The sequence below is a fragment of the Saccostrea cucullata genome, unplaced genomic scaffold (genome assembly GCF_032062105.1).
Source record: "Saccostrea cucullata isolate Sc308-1 unplaced genomic scaffold, CSIRO_AGI_Scuc_v1 ctg111, whole genome shotgun sequence".
NCBI classification, from domain to species: Eukaryota; Metazoa; Mollusca; class Bivalvia; order Ostreida; family Ostreidae; genus Saccostrea; species Saccostrea cuccullata.
The window spans coordinates 23468-41888 of record NW_026936933.1 but is presented as its reverse complement, the minus strand read 5'-3'; the positions used below and the strand labels follow the sequence as shown (position 1 = coordinate 41888).

Sequence of the window (18421 nt, the reverse complement as noted above, 5' to 3'; positions counted from 1 at the left end):
ATTTTCTCACTTGAAACAAAGCCCATCAATAATTTTAATTATACTGTCTTATTTATTTACTAATTTGTGAAATTGTTTGATATTTAAAATTTATTTGTTATTACAGAGAGAAAGTCAGAGGAGAATGGAGACCTGAGTGATATTGTTCCCAACACCAGCACTTCATATTCCGAAGACAAAGGTAAAATCGACCAGAAAGTTTCCTGTTCATATTTCAAAATTCACAATGCACAACAGGCATTTAATTAGATGTTTTAATAAATTCGAGACACACTTTACAAAAGTGAAAATTGAAAAGTTATCAGAAAAGTTCATTACCATTTGGAATGTAATTGAAATTATTTCCAGTATAAAATGTTTTGAATTTCACATTGTACATATGCTGAACGTGCATTTAATTTTCTTATTAAACAGGGAACAGCAGTGTGGGAAATTTATTCCATTCCGCGGGACAGATCGGGAAAGCGGTGGGTTCGCTGGTGACGGTAATGACGGAGGACGGGGAGATTGAGGAGGATTAGATAATTGTACACGTAATTCTCTGTAACCGCGTTCTTAATTCCGGGACAGCTATTCCTCAAAATCTGTACTGATCTTTTTATATACATGTGTATGTAGAAGTCATTTATGTTCAACATCAATACTCGTCTTTCAGGAAGAGATAAATTCACAAGAATTGATTATGGTTGTTTCCCTTTTTTTACGTTGTGGTTTACACTATATTAAAAATGAATTTTCCGCATGGTTGTATGAATTTTTTTATTTTTAAGAATTTTGAATCTAACTTTTATGGTTGTAAGGAAGGAATCCTGATTTCTCTATAATTGTTGATAAGGTTGTCAAAAACAAGGGCATTGATATTTTCCTGACTTTAATGGATAATTGTTTTGATTTGTTTTACATGCATTGATTGCACTAAAAATAAAGTGTTACACTTGCATTTGGTTGTGATTTTAATAATATCGATACCTGTGTTGAATTTTGCTATTACTTTATTCAAAGCTGAAATACACAAAATTTTGACACGTATACTGTTTTGCTGCAAGAAGTATGCTGTTAGTTTAATTCTTTTATAGAAGAGTTACAGATGTAAAATTATTCTTTCTGTTAAAAAAGCAGAGTGAATATTTTTTTTTCACATAATTCCATATGTATGTTTGTTATGGTGCTAATTTTTTGTAACAATTTTCAAGATGTTTTGAATACAATTCATTAGGCACTCTACAAGTTCAAGGAGTAATGTATAATTAGTATTGATATTCATGTCATAATTTTCATATATTACAAATTATTCCAAGATGATGTGTAGTTTTTGACTATAAATTCACTGACTTGGAGACCAGATATTTTTCCTGCTGTAATCCAGAAAAAAACGTATATAGTTTTAAATACATCTATAATTGCATTTAAATTTTAAGTTCATTATTTTTATTTCAATATTAGAACTGTGTATTCCTAAGATATTCAATATGACATATTAAAATAGCAATTTGATAATTAAACTGAAACAAAACCATTTAGTCTGACAATAATTTGTACTACAACTAAAAGTATGTTATACAAATGTAAACTGCTGATCTGGGCTGAGTTGCTTTTTGTGATATATTTAGCCACTTTGATAAATAATATAGGTCATAAAGTAAATGTTTTATTCAGAATCCTTGAGTATAAAACGAACTACATCTTGAGTTTATTTTCCTGGTGTCAAAACTATTGATAGTCATTTATTATTCTATATGAATTATTACAGTTGTACTACAAATGATATATGTATACATTCTCTGATGTATATCAGTTGATGTGTTTCACATCAAACACAATAAAGATTTATGCATTAATGAATTCATTTTTTTTGTTAATTACTTATATTTCCTCTGATACTTGTACAAAGTACAGTTTTCTGATAGAAGGTACACTGTATATTCTTTGTGTGTCTGGATCTGAAAAGACTTTTTGAACTGCAATTCTCTTGGTACATTTTTTTTCTTGGAGAGGTCTTTATCTGCACGTCTATACGCAGCAGGCTATATATAAAGGGCTTTACTTTGGTCCAAAATTTTACAAATTTAAAAATATTCAAAGTGTGTTGTAAAAAGTGATACTACCAAATTGATCATACTTAGAGATTATTTTGTTTGAATAGCTTTTATGTTCCCCCAATGCATCCAAAATTAGCGTTCCTGCACCTTATTGGAGTATCAGAGCTAATTTGAAAAGGTTTTCTTGTCCAAAAATTCTGACCCCAACACTACCATCCAAATAAAATTGGAAGATTTTGAACCCCACCCCCTTACACATACTGTGTCCATAAGACAATTGAAACCCCCACCCCCTCCCCAGAACTTAAATGATACCAAAATGTAATATAAATACATATTTTGTTTGAAAATTTAAAAAAAGAATTCTGCTTATTATTAAAATTCTAACCTTATAATTTTCAGTATTGCTCCTGGAGCGATTTCAATGACTATTTTCAAAATTCAGGCGCAGTGGTTAGAGCGTCTGCTCTAAAGTCGCGAAGTAAGTAGTTGATCCTTAGTCGCGAGTTCGAATCCCACTAGGGGACGTGGAGGCTGGTCCTATGGATGAATCCGTATAAACCGAGGTCCCGTGTCGCAGTAGGTGCATGCTGGGACGAAAAAAATCTCACTGCTTAATGGCCCTGAGTGCCGAGTATAGAACAGAATTTGCAGCTCTCCGTCGGCAAGTGGTGGCGTCTACATTGAGTAAAAACATTTCGCGAGGGACGTTAAACAATATAAAATCAATCAATCAAAATTCAGTAGGTAAGGCATGTTGAAAAAAAAATATACGTACAATTCAGCTAGACGGACGGATGGATGGACATCCCGGTCCATCACTATATTAATATTCCCCCTGCATTTAAAGCGGATGTATAAAAATGCGTTGGAATGTTCGACCGTATTGCAACCCCCCCCCCCCCTTTTTGATTTCTTTTGGGTGTGTTTGTGTGCTTGATTTACTGTTTCATATATATATATATATATATATATATATATATATATATATATATATATATATATATATATATATATATATATATATACATGTATATATCCTAAGTCTATTTCCATCACTGGTGAAAGATGTTGAAGTTTTGGGGGATGTTTTAAAGATAGTTTTAAACGCCGCATATTTTTCATACCATAGATTTTCCACATATCACAAATCTTACAGGTAGGAAAAAAAGAATTGATAGGAGAATAGTGAGAAGAGACTTTGCGGAAAAATCGGAGCCAACACGGAAACAATATTAGTGCGTTGAATTTTTGAAAACGCATTTCATCGACTCACGAGTATATTTCCCTGACTGGTTTTATAATAGAATGGCATTGTCAGAATGCACTTGTGGTCTAAAAACAGGGAACTGGAATTTCCCTCTTTCATTTTCATATCGGTACATTCAAGGTATATAGGTCTATGTTTCAAGATATTTACGAGGTCCTTATATGTAAGTATGCTTCAACAATCTGATAAGTTTAAATAGTATTATGTGTTATATGTAGGTACACACATTGTATTAAGGTTTTTAAAGGTTAGTTAGGGCCGGGAAGGGGGGTTGTGTAACAACTTGCCTGGGGGACGGGGGGCACTAGTATGATTTAATTTTTTTCACACAAAATATTAAAATACGATGATTACACTATACCCTTCTGTACAATGTACTTACAGTCGGGTTCCCTCATTGGTTGAAAGAAAACAAAAGCAAGAGTTTATGAGTACATATATACATTTGATGGATAGTTTCAAATGCACATTTTCAGAATGTAGTCCTATAAACTTGTACACTTTTTGTCAAATTTCATTACATTTGTATAACTGGTCGAGACACAGCATGATTATATAGAATGTAATTCACAGATTGTATCACATTCTGGTCAAAAATAAATAAATTGATGAGTAAAGTTGTTGTGGCATATACCGGGTATAAATTTGAGCAAAATTTTAAAACCGTTGCCACGGGCATGCTACATGTACATGTAGCTAAGTTTCATAAAGTATAATAGAATAGGATGTTAAAAATATATGTACCTATACTATATTCTTAGTCAAACAAACATCTGATTAATTTTTAGCTCTACTGGTCAGAGACCAGAAGAGCTTATGCGATAGTAATGCGTCCGGCGTCCGTCCGTCTGTCCGTCTGTCTGTCTGTCTGTCTGTAAACAAGTTTTCAAAATGCTACTACTCCTACAGTTTTCGTCTAATTTCAATATAACTTGGTACACAAGTAGACTACACTAAGATACATAATTCTGTGTATCGGTTTTTGATTTCGATGAACGGTGTTGCCATGGTTACTAAAAATAGAAATTTCTGTGAAATTCTTTCAAAATGCTACTCCTCCTACAGTTTTGGTCTAATTTCAATATAACTTGGCACACAAGTAGACTACACTAAGATACATACTTCTGTGTATCGGTTTTTGATTTCGATGAACGGTGTTGCCGTGGTTACTAAAAATAGAAATTTCTGTGAAATTCTTTCAAAATGCTACTACTCCTACAGTTTTGGTCTAATTTCAATATAACTTGGCACACAAGTAGACTACACTAAGATACATACTTCTGTGTATCGGTTTTTGATTTCGATGAACGGTGTTGCCGTGGTTACTAAAAATAGAAATTTCTGTAAAATTCTTTCAAAATGCTACTCCTCCTACAGTTTTGGACTGATTTCAGTATAACTTGGCACACAAGTAGACTACACTAAGATACATACTTCTGTGTATCGGTTTTTGATTTCGATGAACGGTGTTGCCGTGGTTACTAAAAATAGAAATTTCTGTGAAATTCTTTCAAAATGCTACTCTTCCTACAGTTTTGGTCTAATTTCAATATAACTTGGCACACAAGTAGACTACACTAAGATACATACTTCTGTGTATCGGTTTTTGATTTCGATGAACGGTGTTGCCGTGGTTACTAAAAATAGAAATTTCTGTGAAATTCTTTCAAAATGCTACTTTTCCTACAGTTTTGGACTGATTTCAGTATAACTTAGCACACAAGTAGACTACACTAAGATACATACTTCTGTGTATCGGTTTTTGATTTCGATGAACGGTGTTGCCGTGGTTACTAAAAATAGAAATTTCTGTGAAATTCTTTCAAAATGCTACTCCTCCTACAGTTTTGGTCTAATTTCAATATAACTTGGTACACAAGTAGACTACACTAAGATACATACTTCTGTGTATCGGTTTTTGATTTCGATGAACGTTGTTGCCGTGGTTACTAAAAATAGAAATTTCTGTGAAATTCTTTCAAAATGCTACTCCTCCTACAGTTTTGGACTGATTTCAATATAACTTGGAACACAAGTAGACTACACTTAGATACACAATTCCGTTTATCGGTTTTTGATTTCAATGAACAGTGTTGCCGTGGTTACTAAAAGTAGAAATTTCTGTGAAATTCTTTTAAAATGCTACGTCTCCTACAGTTTTGGACTGATTTCAATGTAAGTTGGCACACAAGTAGACTACACTAAGATACACAATTCTGTTTATCAGTTTTAGACTTCGATGAACATCATTGCCTTGGTTACTAAAAATAGAAATTTCTGTTTAATACTTTCAAAATACCACTCAAATACAGTTTTAGTCTGATTATAATATATTGTGGCATGCAAGTAGACTACACTAAGAACATAGAAAGACTAAATCAAGGATCATTATTCTATTTATTGCTGTTATATAGTTTCAATTCCCAACTGCTTAAGTATTTTTCTCTTCCTTTGCTATATGTACAAACCAGTAGAGCTTCAGTCTCGACAGAGACTTCTGGTTCCATTTATAATATTTTTTGGTATGAGTTATGGTTAGAATGCTTCTAAAAAAAATTTCAGATTACAATTTAAAACAATGGATTTTGAGAGTTTAAAGACATGGACACTTTCATGGATCACATGGCCTTTCGATTTGGTTAGCCGCCCAATCAAAGAGCCCATTATTGGTGCCGTTGCAGGATGGTAAGTGTACACTTACGTTGTTCCATCTTATGACGTATTGACGTATATATTTAACAGATTTGACAATACCTTCACATTTTGTCATTATACACAGGGCTACCATCTGGTTTCTGCTTCACATTGGAAACACTGTTCTGGTGTACATGGCAATATTTATCATTGTGTTCTCGGTGAGTTTTAAAGAGAGTGTAAATGGATCTTATGATATGAATATATAATTATAGAATATTTAGGTTCTCCAATATTATGTACCAGGGTACAGTATTGTAAATGCTTGTATATATGATTATTGAGCAAACATTTCGTATGGTTTTCATGTTACATATATCGAATCCATTGTACATTATATTTGTATATGCTGCATTGTGGAAAAGTTTTATATGATCAGATTGCGGAGAGATATGGAGTGATCACCATTCACTGGGATAAATTAAGGGGACTCCTTAGTGGCAGAAAAGATATAAAGGAGGTCACCAAGGAAAAGATTCCGGGTTGGATTCAAGCAGTAAGTGCACTTTGCATAAGTTACGGTTTTTATAATGAATAATGCATAGTTTTAATGATTTTTCCCCTATGAATTCTTTATATTCAGTAGTAACATGAATAAGTAAATATATGAATATATTTTATATTATATTTACAGATCCAGGAATTCCTCACGAATCATATGCTGTTTTCCTTTGGATACATACTGGGACTTGTGGTTGGAATGAAATTCTAGTGTCAATTCCAAATACTGTTTTATTTGTAAATCCATTTTTATGTCTCCATTTTACATATTTTCAAACTGTATTTCATCATTATGAATACATCTAGAAGAAAAAGTGTTTAAATCAGGCACGTAGTACCAGGAGGGCCCCCACCTTTTTCAGACATAACATTTTAACATTAATTATAGAAAATGTTCATTCAATTTTATTTTTAAAAAAAATGAATGCCATTTCTTGAAAAAAAAAACAAATAATTTTTAAAGCTGATAATTCAGAAATTGACATCCATTACCGATTTACTATTCATGATTACTTATTTAGAAAAAAATTCTATTTTGTTATATTTAAGGAATGAATTTAATAGCTACCCATTTTATACGGTATAAACTGGGTTGGTGCAGTTTACGCTTTATAAACCGCGAAGCGGTTTTATAAAAAAGCGTAAACTGTTCCAACCCAGTTTATACCGTATAAAATGGGTAGCTATTAAATTCATTGCTTATAATTTAATTTTCATTCATTTGATGTAAGAAAAAAAGGTCATTGTTCTAACAAAGTGACTTCAGTTTGTACAAAATTTGAATGTAACGTCAGGCGGATTGATACGTTTTTGACGCAAGTCATTGTGACGTAGGCAACCCATTTTATACGATATGAAATAATTTTTTATCCAATCAAATACAGCGTTACAACCAAAATTAAATTATAAGTAAAGAAATAAATGAAAAATTGTAATGCCCATAATAATTTTTGTTGGTTTAATTTCTAAATTTATTGTACTATATGTTCACTTCACCCCTATCTACCAACTTATGGTTCAGACTATCAAATAAGTAATTATATCACCTGATAAAATTCCCATTTTGCACATATTTTTTGATTGAAATTCAAATGTGTGCAAAACGGGAACAAACCAATAACACTGAGTTTAGTCAAAATCGGTGACAATGCATTCCAAAAAGTTTTAGGACTTTTCCACCTTAACAATTTTAATGGTGCAAAGTACAAAAACTGTATTTATTTTCATGAAACATACTGGTTAAAATATACCAATTATTGCAAAAAAAGAATGCAAAGGTTACCATATTATTTAAGATGGGAGACATAAATATAAAGAAGTATATGTCAACATTAAAAAATCGTACATTTTTTGTAAACAGTTTTATAGAAAATATGTAAAAACTGGTTCGATGGATAATTCTGATGCCGATAGATCCGAAATACTTGCTACTGATAAGATAATTTTGAATTGTAAATATCAGGGAAAATATTTTACAATAGAAGTATGAAGATATGCCTGAATGAAGAAACACGAGGAGTTGCTGCCCTTGTGAACATTTTTTATACCCCCCGCTTGAAAAGCGGGAGGGTATATAGTAATCGTTAATTCCGTCCGTCCGTCCGTCCGTCTGTACGTCCGTCTGTCCGTCCGTCCGTCTGTCTGTCCGTCCGTCTGTTACGCTTTGGGGTACCCATCTCTTATCCGTAACTCCTCTCATACCACTGAATGAAATTTGATGAAACTTTCACAGAATCTTTATTACATATTGCCATTGTGCACCTCCTATTTTACTTTTTGATCCGACACATATTTTGGGTTTCCCGGCCACAGGAAAACATGGACTTTTTCACCTGTTATAACCATATGGGAAGCGGGGGGTATCATTTAGTGAGCTCATCGCTCACAGTACCTCTAGTTTTGAAGATTGAATTATAGATTAGATAAAGAAAATATACTTTTTTTAGTATTATTTTACTTTACAATATTTATCATTAAACTTATTTAAAGCATTCTTCCAAAAGATATTGTTCTATTGGTAATGCATTTAAATTAATAAAAAATAATTTGCAAAAACCTATGTCATCATAGGGGTATGTTCCCATTTCGCTTTAAATGTGAAATTCAGGTAAGAAAAACTTAATGTACTAAGGCGAAATGGGAATTTTAGTATTTGCAAATATAATTACTTGGTTGATATAAAAATTTAAATGATAAGTTTTTTAGATTGAATTTAATAATTAAATCGTAGCATCGTTTTTGAAAGTGGGGGGGGGGGGGGAGGGCAACCAGAGAAAAAAAAAATTAACTTACCTGAAAAAGTTGACAAGCAAACAAAGAAAAAGGGAAAAAAATAAAAGTTTCCCAAACTCGAAAATCCTATTTCGTTGGGGGGGGGGGGGGGGGGGGCAAATTTTTAAAAGCCAAGTTAATTTAAATTACAATTTTACCCACGATTAATGAATTAAAAAAAAAAATGGTAAAAAGGGGGGGGGGGGGGGCAACCATACTTTCAATGAACATTTCCTATAGTAAAGGTAATGTTGCGGAAAAAAGTGGCACCCCCCCCCCCCTGTTGCTACGTCCCTGACCGGTTATTATCTTCCGATTAATCTGAATCAAATTTTAACTATACAATTTATATAGCCCCACCCTAGCACTAGAAACCCTGACCCTTGCGTCATGAATTTCAGAACTCTGGAGAAGACACCCTTTCTTATCATAACTATGCATGTAGTTAGTTTGTTTAATATCCTGGAGCAGAGGAGGAGATTTTCAAAGAAAAAATGCATTTCACTATATAACGTTATAGCCCCGTCCTAACCCAAGAGCCCCTGGTCCTGGGGCAATGAATTTCACAATTTGGGTAGAGGATTCAACACTGATAAAAATTAGGACAACAGTTTGACGTCTTGATGTCAATGAGTAAAGAAGCTTTTTAAGATTGCATCAATTGTACTGGTTTCGCCCCAACCCCCTGGCACAGGGAGGGATTACACAGAGAAGCTAAAATGTTCGAATATTAACGCACAATGCACAGCGCACGGTGCCAGAATAAAACAGATAGCAATAAGTCAGATGAGTTGATTCAGGTGACCAAATAAGGACTGAGCAGGGATCACTCTGGATTTTAATGTTGATGGGCCATTGGCCCATCAACATTAAAATCCATGGGCCATCCGCCGGGGGTATGGGGGCCGCGTTAGGCCCCCATTGGGGTCCAGGGGAAACGCCCCGGTAGGGGGTCCAGGGGGGCAAAGCCCCCGCCCCCCCCGGGAAAAATTGATTTTCCATGCTATTTTGTGATGAATTTCAAGTAAATTTGATGGGTCTTTGAGGTTTTTTAAATGCCATTTCTGATACAACCAATTTCAGTTTTTTTTTAATAAACTGAATAATATTATAAATATAAAAGTTTTTTTTTAATTTCATCTTAGTACTGAAAAATGTCATATTGGAGAATTGTTTTCGACTTCATACAACAGAGTATAAATGTAATTGATAAACAGAATACCTAAGTTAATTCCTCGCCCCTTTGATTTTATCGATTTAGTTCTCGAAAGTTGTTGAAGAGCTAAACTATAAAGGGTGCAAACTTACATGCACATTTCTCTTCTGAATAGACCTGGGGCATGCAGTTGCAGATTAAATTTGGTTCAAATGGTAGGGACTGGTTTTGTATGTAAAGAACTCGGAGCAAAATACGCAAAAAAACTTAAATGAGAAAATTTTTATTTGTTTGCAAAACATTTTAGTCCCATCTGATCAAATTCCAACCACGGGTGCAAAGTTAGCCACTTGGACTGGAAATGACGAACATCGTTGTCGTTGACATCAGGAGTCAACGTCTTGGACTGTTCTTCTTAATCAGAGACCTCAGCCGAGTCTGGGAATGAAAAAGTTTCCGTCGTTTTATTTGTAAAACAAACGAAAGCTTTCGTTGTTTTGGGTCAGTTGGCCCAATACCAATCTTCGCTTTGGAGGCATTTCGGGCAAGTGTCTGGATACACAATGAGTAACTTGTACTTGTTTTGTTTCGAAATAAATAATCAAAGTTTTAAGAAATATTAGAACATATTACATACTGGAGTATTACTTTCATATGTTTATTATTTAAATCATTACATATAATTTTAATGAATATAATTGACTCAGTATTCGGTAAAAAATTTCTAGTAGCGTAATGTAAACGAAGGAAATATTCCATGTACAATTCCGATTTTAGTCTTGATCAACCAGACGCTCTGCTGGTGTAAAGAACATACGCGACAACAAAGAGTCTGATTGAACGAAGTAACATATGCTCAGATACGTCATGAATACAATCGGTCAGCTTGAAAACGGTCCTAAAATGCATCAAGATAAGAGTTTCGACCCACAGTTTTGCATCTTATAGCGCCATATTTAAGACATGCGCCAGACTGACCCCTTTCTAATTTTTTAGTGCGCCATTTACAAATATTGAGCGCCAATGGCGCAAAGGCTCAGCCCAAAGTGATCCCCTGACTGGAGTCCTTTGGTCTCCATATTTATGTAATATATTAGATGTCTTCTGTTCTCTCTGTTGACTTACAATACAAGGAAAGCTCTGGGTCCGCCGTCATAAAACTGATAATTCTCAAAAAAAATTCTCAACTCAAGACTTGAGAATAACTCACCTGAGAATTTTAGAATAAAACAGAGTTTAATGAATTTTTATTTTTCTCAACATTTTTATGACAGCCGCTGAGTCTGAGAATTTTGGATTTGAGAAAATTCTCAGACTTAAGAATGTTTTATGACAGTGGACCCAGGCTGGTCTTCTTATTGATGTAAAATATAACGTGTCTTCCGGTTTCTTCATTGTTGTTCAAAATAGTGTGAGCAATAGTTTTTAATGATGTACAATCTAAGGTGACCTCTGGCCCCCCTTCTAATGTACAATATAAGGTGACCTCTAGCCCCCCTACTGATGTAAAATATGAGGTGACCTAATGATATTGTTACCTCTAGCCCCCTTTTAATTCAAAAAGTATTTCAAATGTAAGATGACCTATGATCCCTCTAATGATGTACACAATATAAGGTGACCAATGGTCTCCCCATATTATGGACCGCCATGGCTGCGTTATGTTAGACGATTTATTATATACTGTTGGTCTATCATTATATGCTGTGGTTCTATAATTATATGCTGAGGGTTTGTAATTATATGCTGTGGGTCTTTTATTATACGCTGTTGTTCTATAATTATATGCTGTGGGTTTATAAATTATATGCTGTGGATCTTTTATTCTATTTGAATTTTCGTCATAATTACTTCCGGAATTATGTGAGATAGTAGTACGCATGTGCAACCACAGTGTGGTACGAGTTATGAATGAAGAAGGACGTGGTCCTTCAATTAGCAACTTCAGTTCGTGTCTAAGTTAACGTGGTTAACTATTTTTTAGTTTGACACATTGATAAGATTTAATTATTAACAGAACTCGAGGAGTTTTGTTTTTTACGACTATTATCAACAAAACTCGAGGAGTTTTGTGTTTACGACTACCATAAAGCGGTTCTTCGACTACTTTATGATAAAGTCGTAAAAATGGCGGAACAGATGATTCAAAAGAAACAATTACGAAGTACTACTTGCTTTGAAGAAGAAATAGACACAGAAAAGACAGACGGAACATGTAAAAGTAACGATGTTACTAAAAAGAACTCTAAAGTCGAGGTTCAGGGAACAAAGACTAAGAAGCATGGTAGTTCTGTCGGTAGTACGGTAAGCGCTACAAGTACTAGGTCCAGCGGGACCAAAAAACCTGTGAAAGTTGTGGCCGATGTCCATAACAGCGGTAGTACACAAAACGATAATCAAATTATGTGTATACTGAATACAATTCTTGAAAATCAGAAAAAACAAGATGAACAGATCGGTACATTGAACAATAAGATCAATATGATAGAAAACGAATTTCAAGAATGTGATGATTATGAAGGTTACGATGATGATGAGACATACGACGAGAGTTGTAGTAATGTTCAGCGTACAGATGATAATGTTGAAAATTCAGATAATGCTTCTGGGAGAAGGAAGAGTGATCATTTGGACACAGAAGTTGTTCAAGAAAATTCAAGTCGTTTTAAGAACACGAGTAAAAGATTTAAAAGCAGAGAACTGTGTGATGTGAAAATAGATGAGACTTTGGTACAAATATAACAGATTTGTTTAGAAATGGAATGAATGAAGATCAGTATTCAGATATGATTAAAGATAAAAATAATGCAAGACCAGAAAATTGTGAAGGTCTGAAAGTTGTGACGACAAACCAACTCGTTTGGGATATTATATCTCAAGAAGCTAAAACAATTGATAGAAAAATGCAAAACATAGAAACTTCTGTTATTAAAGGTTCTATCATCCTGGCCAAAGTTGTGAACAAGTTGGCAAATGTGGAAAATGAATTAGATGATACACAGAAAACGAAATTGGGAAAAATTATAGATGAATGCAATGACAGCTTGGCTCTATTTGGAAATGCAAACAAACAAGTAAATATGACAAGACGTGAGCTTATAAAACCAGAATTAAGATACGAATACTTGCATTTGTGTGCACAGACTGTACCTTACACGTCATGGTTATTTGGTGACGATATCTCAAAAACTGCAAAAGAAATTGAAGATTGTAGCAAGATTGGTCATAAACTGAACAGAGGTGGATCATTCCGAGGGAGAATGAGAGGACGTTTCAGAGGTCGTAGACCTAGAGGACGTGGAAATTATTACAATAACAACACTGCATACAATCCTAATTATTCAAACAGAAACAGTGGTGGAAGTAGTGGCCAATTCTATTCAAAAAACTTCAAGAAGAGCAATACACTGTCACAGCAGAAAAGCAAGACTCAATAAATGATGAGGTTAGTGAGAAAAATGATGAATTTTATGCAGGTAGATTGAAATATTTTTCCAAAGAATGGGAAAAAATTACATCAGATAAAAATATATTACAGATAGTTGAAAATTGCAAAATAGAATTTGTAGATAATGCAGCTCCAACAAAATGTAGTTTGTATGAACCTGTGTTTAATTCGGTAGAATCTGAAGTAATAGATCAAGAAATTTAGAATTTATTAAAAATGGGAGCTATTGTCGAGGCAATTCCTGGACCAGATCAGTTTCTTTCATATATTTTTGTTAGACCAAAGAAAAATGGGGAATACAGAGTTATCCTCAATTTGAAAAATTTAAATGAACATGTGGTATACCATCATTTCAAGATGGATACTTTCGAATCTGCAGTAAATCTGGTCAAGGAAAATTGTTTTATGGCATCAATTGACATAAGACATGCCTATCATACAATTCCAATAGCAATTGAGCATCAAAAGTATTTGAGATTCAGATGGAAAGGAAAAATATTTCAATATACCTGCTTACCATTTGGTTTGTCATCAGCACCTAGAATATTCACAAAAGTTCTCAAACCAATTTTTGCTAAGCTTAGAACATTAGGTTATCTTAGTATGACCTACACTGATGATGTTCTACTGTTTGGAGATACTATTGATGAGTGCAGAATGAATGTGAACATTACAAGAGAATATCTTGAGAAATTTGGTTTTGTGATTCGTAGAAAGAAAAGTCAATTCGAACCTCAAAAATGTATCACATTCTTGGGAAACAAAATAAATTCTGAGAGAATGATTATTGAACTGACCGAGGAGAAGAAAGATATTATTTATGAAGAATGTAAGTGTTTAATGAATCAAGATCTAGCAAAAATAAGAACTGTAGCTCGAGTCATTGGACTGATTATTTCGAGTTTTTCAGCTACAGAATTGGGACAATTATATTACAGATTGCTAGAAAAAGAGAAAATAAAGCATTTAAAAGAAGCTAAAGGGAATTTTGATTCATTAATGCCAATTACTATGGAAATGAAAAAAGAGCTAAATTGGTGGTGTTTCAATATTCATTCTCAAATCAGATTTATTTCTAAAGGTAACCCAGAGATTACCATTCAAACTGATGCATCCTTGTCAGGTTGGGGTGCAGTATGTACACAAGATAATATCAAAACTGGTGGAAGATGGAAAGAAAAAGAAAAATCAAATCACATAAATTACTTGGAAATGCTTGCAATTTACTTTGCTTTGAGATCTTTTGTGAATATTGTGAAAAACAAATATGTAAGAATATTATCAGATAATACTACAGCCATTAGTTATATTAATAACATGGGTGGTATAAAATCTGAAATGTGCAGTGGAAATATGGGAATGGTGCACTGAGAGAAACAATTGGTTTCCAGGGAAAATAACATAGAAGCAGACAAATTATCCAGAGAGTTTAATGATAAAGTGGAATGGCAATTAGATCATGATATATTCTTACAAATTTGTTCAAAGCTAGTGTTTCCAGATATAGATTTGTTTGCATCAAGACTTAATACACAAGTTGAAGTGTTTTGCTCATAGAAACAAGATCCAGAATGTAGTTATGTTGATGCATTTTCATTGAATTGGAGAGATTTTGATTATCTTCATATTTTTCCACCTTTTAGTCTGATGGGCTTGTGCATCAAGAAGATTCAGGAAGACCGGGCAAGAGGGATTATCATTGCCCCATTATGGCCCACTCAGACTTGGTTCACAGGATTAATGAAAAGTATAGTCAAGAATCCAATTTTACTTCCGAGAAAGAAGGATCTACTTCTAAACCCTCACAAAAAAGAGGCTCATCCTTTGTGGGAAAAATGACCTTGATTGCATGCCAAGTGTCCGGCGAACTTACAGAAACCTTGGATTTTCAAGAACAACTACCTCCATTATTATGGCATCATGGAGAACCGGTACTAAAAAACAGTATCAAACGTTCATTAAAAGATGGTTTCAGTACTGCTTTGAATGGAAAATTGATCCAATTTCACCATCTGTAAACAATATTTTGGAATTCTTGACTTTACTTTTTGATAATGGACAGAGTTACAGCTCTCTCAATACAGCTCGAGGGGCTTTGTCAGCTTTGGACATAAAGTTAGATGGAACCAGTATTGGATCCCATGCTCTTGTTATCAGATATATGAAAGGTGTATATAATATTAGACCAACTAAACCCAGATATTCTGGAACATGGGATGTATCCTTAGTTCTACGACTGTTGAAGAAATGGTCTCCTGTAAAGAATTTAAGTTTGAAACAGCTAGCTAACATTGAAACTTGAAATGTTAATTGCTTTGACAAATGCTGCACGAGCTTTGTCCATTCATCTTATTTCTGTAAATAATATGAAAAAGCGTTTTGATGAATATATATTCGAATACTCTGGATTGATAAAGCACTGTAAACCGGGTTATAAAATGCCTGTTGTACATATGAAAGCACATCCTCCAGATAGGAGACTTTGTATATATGTTGTGGTGAAGGAATATTTATCAAAGACAGCACCTATTAGAAATGGAGAACAATCACTTTTATTAAGTTATGTTAAACCTCATAAGGCAGTTACAAGAGACACAGTGTCTAGATGGATAAAGATGGTAATGAAACTTTCTGGTGTTAATACAGATGTATTTGGATCGCATAGTGTAAGATCTGCTTCAGTGTCAAAAGCGAAATCAGTAGATGTGCCAGTAGATGAAATTTTAAGGAAGGCTGGATGGACTAATGCTACAACATTTTCCAAATTCTACGAAAAAGACATCATTGTTGAAAATGAAAGTTTTGCATCAGGTGTACTTTCAGAGAAAAATTAGAATGGGAGACTTCTCAGTAAGTAAAATAGTATTATGATCAAGTAATTTTTCTTGTGTTTTGAAACATTTGATCATAATGGGCTTTGAAGTCTCACATAATTCCGGAAGTAATTATGATGAAATAGAATTTAAAAATTTGACGAGACTTACCTTGGTTAAGTCGAAGTCAGATTGTAATTCTATGAGTCATTATAATTACTGTAGGGATTATGTGCCTCCCATCACTCCCTGCAGAATTATTCAGATATTCATAGATATCAAACCAATAATGCATAAAGTAATATTAGTAAAGTAATTACATGTATATTCTATATGATTACATTATGACCAAATGTTTTAATTTGAAAACTGAGGTTGCACATGCGTACTACTATCTCACATAATCCCTACAGTAATTATAATGACTCATAGAATTACAATCTGACTTCGACTTAACCAAGGTAAGTCTCGTCAAATTTTTAAATTATATGCTGTGTGTTTATAATAATATGCTGTGGATCTATTATTATATGCTGTGGATCTATTATTATATGCTGTGGGTTTATAATTAACTGTATGCTGTGGGTCTATTATTATATGCTGTGGGTTTATAATTACATGCTGTGGTTTCATTAGTAGATGCTGTGGATTCATATATTATATGCTGTGGGTGTATTATTATATATTCTGTCGCTTTATTAAAAACTAACTATTCGAATCAGGACTTCTGGTTTTTTTTTAGATTACTTGCTCAAAATTGCGGCAACTGCTACAGGGCTTACCGTAATAAGAATCTAGCTTGCGAGTTCTACCACCTTCCTGGATAATGCCGCCAACCTCATAAAAAATCTCTTTTTTTTCAAAGTTTATTGAATTGGTAAGACACAATGTGCGATTGATACAATGCACTTCCATACTAATATAATTTTAATTCTATAAAATACACTCTACAAAGGATTAAAACTCTACGTAACTATCAGACTTCATACTCATTAAACATTAAAGACTTTAGCAAAATAAATAAATTGACCACGAACCTTCCTTTTTGTATTTAAAAATTGTTACGGCGCTAGCTCGCTATCTTTTTTAAAGAGCAATTAAACTCCAAAAACGAGAATCCCTGATTCGAATAGCTAGTTTCTAATAAATCGACAGAATATATAATAATACACCCACAGCATATAATTATGAACCCACAGCATATAGTAATGAAACCACAGCATATAATAAAAGAACCACAACATATAATAATGAAACCACAGCATATAATAATAGATCCACAGCATATAATTATGAACCCACAGCATATAATATTAGACACACAGCATATAATTTTATAAACCCACAGCATATAATAAAAGATCCACAGCATATAATTATGAACCCACAGCATATAATAATGAAAGCGCAGCATATAATTATGAACCCACAGCATCTAATAATGAAACCAGAGCATATAATAATGAAACCACAGCATATAATTATGAACCCACAGCATATAATAATGAAACCACAGCATAAAATAATAGATCCACAGCATATAATTATAAACCCACAGCATATAATTATAGACCCACAGCATATAATAATAGATCCACAGCATATAATAATACACCCACAGCATATAATTATAGAACCACAGCATATAATAATGAAACCACAGCATATAATAATAGATCCACAGCATATAATTATGAACCCACAGCATATAATAAAAGATCCACAGCATATAATTATGAACCCACAGCATATAATAATGGACCCACAGCATATACGAGGGGTGATCAAAAAGTTCGCAAATTATCTCTATATCTACAAAACCACAATTCAGATTAGAATGAAATTCGGTACACACATAGCCATACACAAGGTCTATAAATTGCATATGCTGAATAAAGTTTTTCTCCTTGTTTGTGACGTCACAATGTGAAAATGACGTCACTATTTAGGTCACTTGTGACGAAAAATGGTTGTCTCAGTCGAACTCGTTCAACAAACGACTGTGCAATTTATTGTAATAGCTTAGAAATCCCTCTACAGTATCATATAATAATTTGTACACAGTTTATTGAGATAAATGAGTTCCTATAAATTCAATTCATGATTGGATTAATCGTTTTAGTGAAGGAAGGCTGATGGTTAAAAATGATACTTGTCAACTTGCCCAGTGAAAGCAAGTTTGAAAAGATATGTATTTTTAATTAAGCAATATGCTATCAAAGACCTCCA

The 18421-nt window shown here is 33.5% G+C and overlaps 2 protein-coding genes across 10 annotated transcripts in view; both read left to right on the top strand.

Moving 5' to 3' along the window:
* LOC134246891 (dystrophin-like) overlaps positions 1-1842 on the top strand; it is a 156460-nt gene extending 154618 nt beyond the window's left edge. For all 8 annotated transcript variants that reach the window (XM_062729235.1, XM_062729233.1, XM_062729234.1 and 5 more), the window contains 2 exons: positions 107-181; positions 415-1842. In XM_062729235.1, coding sequence (XP_062585219.1) covers positions 107-181; positions 415-521 — 182 coding nt within the window. In that variant the 3' untranslated portion in view covers positions 522-1842. The remainder of the gene's footprint in view (positions 1-106; positions 182-414) is intronic.
* A 1432-nt stretch (positions 1843-3274) lies between these two features.
* On the top strand, positions 3275-6848 carry LOC134246877 (uncharacterized). Of its 2 annotated transcripts, none has more exons than XM_062729223.1 (5): positions 3275-3429; positions 5872-5994; positions 6089-6164; positions 6383-6499; positions 6638-6848. In XM_062729223.1, exons 1-5 carry the CDS (start codon positions 3362-3364, stop codon positions 6713-6715), a joined length of 462 nt encoding a protein of 153 aa, XP_062585207.1. In that variant the 5' UTR covers positions 3275-3361; the 3' UTR covers positions 6716-6848. The 2 variants fall into 2 exon arrangements, with proteins under 2 accessions (XP_062585207.1, XP_062585208.1); XM_062729224.1 differs by having other exon boundaries at positions 3389-3472.
* Positions 6849-18421: the final 11573 nt, after the last annotated feature.

Bases quoted from the DNA above. Each gene is read 5' to 3' on its own strand.
- LOC134246877 (XM_062729223.1), top strand. From the start codon at position 3,362: ATGCACTTGTGGTCTAAAAACAGGGAACTGGAATTTCCCTCTTTCATT. The intron at 3,430-5,871 runs GTATATAGGTCT...AAAAAATTTCAG, and splicing joins TTCATATCGGTACATTCAAG to ATTACAATTTAAAACAATGG. The intron at 6,165-6,382 runs GTGAGTTTTAAA...TTATATGATCAG, and splicing joins TATTTATCATTGTGTTCTCG to ATTGCGGAGAGATATGGAGT.